Source organism: Apteryx rowi, unplaced genomic scaffold (genome assembly GCF_003343035.1).
Source record: "Apteryx rowi isolate R43461 unplaced genomic scaffold, aptRow1 scaffold_24, whole genome shotgun sequence".
NCBI lineage: Eukaryota > Metazoa > Chordata > Aves > Apterygiformes > Apterygidae > Apteryx > Apteryx rowi.
The window spans coordinates 1,669,914-1,676,265 of record NW_020448752.1 but is presented as its reverse complement, the minus strand read 5'-3'; the positions used below and the strand labels follow the sequence as shown (position 1 = coordinate 1,676,265).

Genomic DNA, 6,352 nt, shown 5'->3' with positions numbered 1-6,352 from the left:
CAGCCCGGGGAGGAGGGAGGGAAGCCCCGGGAGCCCCCCCCGGGGCGGGGGGCCGGTGATCCCGGGACCGACGGTGGCCCCGCTCGGTGCAGGAGAAGTGCATGGACAAGCCCGGGCCAAAGCTGGACAGCCGGGCGGAGACGTGCTTCGTGAACTGCGTGGAGCGCTTCATCGACACCAGCCAGTTCATCCTGAACCGGCTGGAGCAGACGCAGAAGTCCAAGTCGGCCTTCTCGGAGAGCCTGTCCGACTGAACGGGCGCCTGGGCCGCGGGGCCGCGCCGGAGCCCCCCGGGGCTCCCGCCCGTCGCTCCGCCGCCTCGCCGAGCCGGGAGCAGCTCYGGCTATCAGGATTTAATCAGAGGCCAGTTTGGTGAAAGTTGCTGCCGGATGAGAGCCCCCCTCACAGACGCGCCCTCGCTCCTCTGCGCGGTGTCGCGCTGTTCCCGTCCCCACCCGCCAGGAACAATCTTCACCCCGCGACCGCGGGGCCACGGCTACTCGCGTTATGCACAAAGGATTTGGTGGTGGGAAAGTATCCGTAGGGCCGGAGATGCTCGCCTCAGGGGGATGCTTCCAACACTAATGTGAATCTTAAATGTGGGTGAAGCAAACCTGCAACCGCTGCCTTAAACGGTGCTGCACGTGCGTTCATCGCTCGCAACTAACCCTCCTCGGGCGATGCTAACGAGCCTTGCAGTCCCCAGCAGACTGTGCAGTGTGACTTGAGGAAGAGCAGCAGGACTGCATCAGCACAGATCCCCGTAGCGAGGAGAGCTTGTTGGGCCTGGCAGACATCCCACGCAGTATGATTATTGGAAAATCTTTTCAGGTTTCCATAGGGTAAAGTCATTCCTGTGGCCAAGTGACAAATTTCCAAACTGCAGYGCAACTCTGTTAATACTGATTTGCTCCATTAACAGCTTTCTCCTGGTCAATGTAATAAATATTAATTGGGTCAATTTTTAACATGAGATTCTCCTTTGTTCAGGTAGGTGACCCCTGGAAATTGAAAATCTGACCTTCACTTCTTGTCACTCTCCCTCCTTCCCAGTGATCCTGTTTATTGCAAAATTAGTAGGAGGGGAAGTAATTATGTTCTGGCTAAAAGGTCTGCTGTGAATTCTGATTTCTTGCTCACTGAATTTGGTCTTATGAACAAAACCTCACCTTTGAGAGAGAGTCTGTGGCCTTTACCTTTCTTCCCCAGTGAGTTAACAGTACATGCTTTCCTGTAAAGGAATAGTTTGTTCAGAAAGACTCTAAATGCAGGAAAAAGGTAACCAGCTACTTGATAGCCACCTATACCTTTACCTGTGGAGATCTCTGGAGAGAGGGCAATGTCCCTGCCTTCTGGGCCTTTGCCCCTAGGAATGGGACTGGAGTGTCTAAGCTATGCAGGCCACTGGAAGAGCAACAGACTGCTCCTTATGTACCCTCTGGAAACCCAGCATAGCTTTTTGAGAGTGCTCGTGTCACCGCCTGGCTCTGTGAAGCGCAGCACCCCATGTTACTAACGGACAGCAGCTCAGAGCGCTGCACAGGAAACTGGTAAATCGGTTCGGCCCAAATCGAGTTGCTTTGGGTGCCCGGTCTCCATGCAGCTTCCCAGGAGAGGCGGCCACAGCAGCTACCTCTCTGGAAGATGCAGTGACTACCGTGGTGTTTGAGAGCTCACCTCAAAGCACTGTTATTTCAAGGCATTTAGATAGGGCRCTCCTTGCCCGGGTTCACCCGACTGCGCGTACCGTCCACCACGTCCTGAACAGCCCAAGGAGACAAGTCTGCCCAGCCAGTTCTTACAGCCAGTTCTGCTTGGGAGCAGGCTGGTGGGAGACGACTAACGCAGGTGTCTCGTAGCCAGCAGCCTTCCTGGGGATAAATTCAGGATGTGTTAAATAGAGCCACGCTTCATCTTAAAACCACATATACCAATGCCTGTAAGTGAGGATACAGCTGTCTAGTTGATTCTTTCAGAAACTAACCTCAAGAGCTAACCATTAGGTCACTCCTGTTCCCACAGCAAGCGATTCCCCCACCCTGTTCCTGTCTTGAGTTTCTCTGTTCTGCCTACCCCATAATCCTTCGTACCTCTCGGTACTGGCCCAGCTCTCAACACAAACGTGTCACTAGCCACTTGGTAACTGAACAAATCTGTTTTAATAGAAYACTGTAAGCAGGTGCCTCATCTACCTGCACAACAGACAAGTTGCATGAAGAGGTTGCGTCCTCCGGAAGAGCCACAACAGCATGTGGCAGCACCATTGAAGTTTTCCAGTTTTGGCTGTGTTCTGTTCTTGGCTGTGAATCTGTAAATAAACTCTAGCAAAATCAGCAGAACAAGTACTTTACAGAGGAATTTTTGAACTAATACTCTGGGTATGTCATCCTTAAGACCAAGGTACCCATCTTCTCTCCATGTAATCTTAGCACCATGTTAGATTCTGTAACTATTAATCTAACTATTTAAAAAAATGTCTTTACATTCAGTAACGGTTAGCACTGTGTTAGCGCTGCAGCCCTCCGCACAGCCAGAGCCTGTGTCCTGACAAGGGCAGATTGATTATTCATATAAAGGAACAGCGAAGAGGAACTAGACCCCAAGCAGCCGCGCTGTTTGCCRGGCTCGTGTCTAGCTGCAGGAAGCTGCCGTCAGCCTCTGGGGCAGTGGGAGGTCACGGACCGCGCGCACAAGGCAGGTAGCAGAGAGCTGCTAACTCCCACTAGCACAGCAGCAGCTAGCAACATCTGGTGCAGCAAGTTGAAACTTGCACAGTGGAGCTGCTCAGTGGCGGGAGCAGAGAGCTAGCAGTTCAGAGGCTTCCTCACACATCTTCCCCTTCCTCTTCCTCTTCCTCCTCTGCACTCTGAGAGCCTTTGTCTTCTGAGGGCAGAAGSGGCCGGTGTTGACACGACTGATGTCTGTCCGTGCTCCTCCATGACGCGTGCAAGTCTGCCCTGCTTTGCTGCAGGAAGAGGGGCAGGAGATCGGGCGTGAAGGGCATGTCCCGGAAGGCGTGCAGGAGGAAGATGCCACACACGGTGGTGAGGAAGCCGCTGATAGTGCCGATGATGTTGTCTAGCACCATGTGTTGCCACTCCTTGAAGAGGATGGCAGAACACGTCATGACTGCTGTGGTGAACAACACGTAGTAAACGGGTGTGACCACAGACGTGTTGAAGATGTCCAAAGCTTTGTTCAGATAGTTGATCTGGACACTGATGCAGATCACGAGGCAAACCAGCAGCACCCAGCCCAGCGGTTCTTTCAGGACTGGCTTCCCAGCAAACAGTTCTTTCAGGGCAATCCCCAAGCCTTTGACGCAGGACACGGAGAGTGAGCCGATGGCAGAGCAGACCAAAACGTAAACCAGGACGTTACTCCGTCCATAACGGGGTCCGGCCACAAAGATAAGGAGAAGGGAGCTCACCAGTACACACACAGCAAATACAATGAATCCTTGGGGAAAGAAGAATTAAGAGCTATATCAGTGGTGAACAGTAGCTGATGTAACTGAACAGCAAGTAGAGAGGGAGGACAGGCAGGAGTGSTAATTGCCCCTCAGTCAGTCTTTTAATCCTCCATCCTTAGGGCCTTGGGTTTGGAAGCAGGGATGGTCTCCAGCCTGAGCAAAGCTGCAGAGACAACAGCAGTTCTTTACGGTGATGACTGCAGCACCGCACCGCAAGTCAGCCTGTCCGGGAGATATAGCTGTCTGCGCCGGAAGGGGCAGCGGCACAACCAGGGCCTAAGGCATTAGCCGCGCGGGGGGTAGCTGTTGTAGACCAGGAGGCTGAATTAGGGCACAGCTCCGCRGGAGGCCCACGAGGGCGGTAGGCGGCTTGGTAAGGGCTAGCAGAACTGCGCGGGTTGGGGTAGTAATAAGGAGGAAAAGCTGCACTTCACAGAAGCGAGACCCTGCCGGAGCACTCTCTCRAATGAACAGCGGCACTTACCTGTTACTCTGCTTTGCTCTTCTCCCTGTCCTTCCTTTCCTAATCTCCTGTTGCTTACTCTGCCGTTAATGCTGTTGCCCAAATCATATCCTTGCAATCTGATTCATCCTCTGATATAAATATCAGGGAYGACTTGATCTTGGGCTTAACTCCCTGCATTTCATTCATCTTCACCTGACGTTCCTTCTCTGACCTTCCTCAGCCCTACCACTGCCACCCTCGTGTACTGACAATTCCCTTTCCTATCCCAGCACCGCCTTGGGCCAATCCTGCCTGTTGACAGGTAACTCGGATGTTCTTCTCTCTTCATGTCTGTACCTCATGAACGGACAGTACAAAACCCACGTTTGATAACTGTTAATGACCCACATTCTCCTTGCTTCAACACAAACCCAGTGACTTGGGAGCGTCACCCAGACTCCCTATCTGTAAAGTGGGGTTCCCATCTGCTCCTTTCATCTGGAGTCAAAAGGACTCTACAGTCCTAAAAAGCCATTCTGAAGCTGAGACATCCCCCTTACGTTTTGAGTTAACTACTAAGGTGTAAATCCTCTGAGAGCTTGCATTAAATGCTARGTTTGATCACCAATCTTTCATGCTMAGGACGTGGAGACCCCACGGAGGCCTCYTCYRAAACAAAAAGCGATCAGCCRGCTACCCTGGAYGCAGGGGGACGTTCCCTCCACTGCGGTGCGGAACAGCAGAGATGGCTCAGTTGCCCTTTAGTTCAGTCCTTCTCAACCTACCCAAGTGGAATCCTACCTTCCACTGTCGTTTCCAAGCCTGAAGCTTGGACCCATTTTATTTGAGTACCTGGATCTTTCAGCTTCTCTGCCATTGACTCCAGGCTGGAAACCTCTTCTTCCTGAGGGGCATGGATTACCATCACCGTGGAGCCCAGAATACTTAGGATGCAGCCAATCTTCCCATGAACATTCAGCTGCTCATTCAGGAAGGTGGAAGACAACACTGCACTGAAAGATGAAAAGCAAAAATAAAAAGACCCCAGAAGCCAGTTAGGCCAAGGGATGGAGTATCTGAGGGAAGGGGTAGGGGAGAGCAGAGCAACTGCTTTCCCCATTAAGGGGCAGTAGGCGAGGTACGRATATTTCCAAGGTTTCTTACCTAACAAGAACACTTAGTGCACCCAGTGGAGTTACCAGCGTTGCAGGGGCAAAGACATAGGCAGCAAAATTCGCTGCTTCTCCAACTCCCACTGCAAGAGAAACTCTGTCAGTCCCCGGAGAACATCAGAGTAGAAGCAATTCAGCATAAGACAAGTTTGAGTGCAGTCAGAAGAGAGGCTTGGTCTCCATCTGAGTGCGCTCTGTTTCTCTAAGGTATTTTGTGCAACCACAAAAGGACAGTACTAACAAGAATAAGCAAAACTCTGATGTCAGTTCTCTTGGAAAGAGAAGGCTCTTGGTTACATGTCTATCCAGCTAAGCAGCAACAACAGAAAAATATTTCCACATTGTCCTCAAGGCTGAAAGAAGTTTTGGCCCGTTACATATTTCTAAATCATGCTCCTCTCCTGGAAAGCTCCTGTAAGGAGTAAAATCAAATACAACCACTCATTAGCATCATATTCGAGAAACGTAAATAAGAGCTGCTGAAATCCCTGTAGCTATAATGTGGCGAATGTGACACGATCTAAGCGCTCCTGCTTGGGCAGGCCATTTCAGAAGCACATAACCCAACCCGGTCAGCCCAGTTCCTCAAGTCCGATTTGGCAGAGAGACCTGGCAACACGTGAGACTTTAGAGTATTTTAGAGTTCTAATTAGATCAACAACACTCTTAAGGACAGTGGGAGATAAAATCGAGTAGCTAAACTCCRATCAAGATAATAAAACAGGAAAGCGACTGGAAGCAACGCCACACCCAGCGTTTCTCGCTCCTGCAACTGTTCCACGGTAGCTACTTACTGCACAGCAGCCCGGCCCACCACAGCCACTCGCGCAGGTACGCGTGGCCTCCTTGCCCTAAAGAGGGAAGAGCAAGAAGAAATCTCGGGTGAAGCTACAGACACGGCACCGAGGTTCGYTATCCCGCCGCGCTGCTCTCGGGCAAACGGGGGGGGGAGGGAGCACGGTTTCCCTGGGATCGCGCCCTCGATCCTAACCCTGACCCTGACCCTGAGGCTCCCGTGGTCTCGCGTCCCTCCGCAGGCACGGCCAAGGCAGCGCTGTTCATCCCGCAAGGAAAGACTTCAGCGCCGGGCTCTCCCGCACTCGGGAGTTTTCGGGAAGGGGGAGCAGGCGGCGCGTAACGGGCCCCCCGGGGGCGACGCCGGCGCTACCTGCGCGGGCACGGCCGCGGCGCGCCAGCCGCAGCAGCCCCTTCTTCTTCAGGATGAAGCTGCCGCCGATGAAGGCGCTGGAGGCCAGCGCCAGC

The 6,352-nt window shown here is 52.7% G+C and overlaps 2 protein-coding genes across 2 annotated transcripts; one reads left to right on the top strand and one right to left on the bottom strand.

The window, feature by feature from the left end:
- Positions 1 to 59: 59 nt before the first annotated feature.
- TIMM8A (translocase of inner mitochondrial membrane 8A) lies at positions 60 to 968 on the top strand (the record flags this gene model as incomplete). Its single annotated transcript, XM_026066274.1, has 1 exon — positions 60 to 968. A coding segment is annotated over one exon (195 nt), but the record flags the coding sequence as incomplete, so codon positions are not given.
- A 1,171-nt stretch (positions 969 to 2,139) lies between these two features.
- Positions 2,140 to 6,351, bottom strand: LOC112966293 (magnesium transporter NIPA2-like; the record flags this gene model as incomplete). The annotated part of the gene is made up of 5 exons (XM_026066273.1): positions 2,140 to 3,459; positions 4,770 to 4,930; positions 5,082 to 5,172; positions 5,884 to 5,940; positions 6,258 to 6,351. Coding segments are annotated over 5 exons (1,038 nt in total), but the record flags the coding sequence as incomplete, so codon positions are not given.
- Position 6,352: the final 1 nt, after the last annotated feature.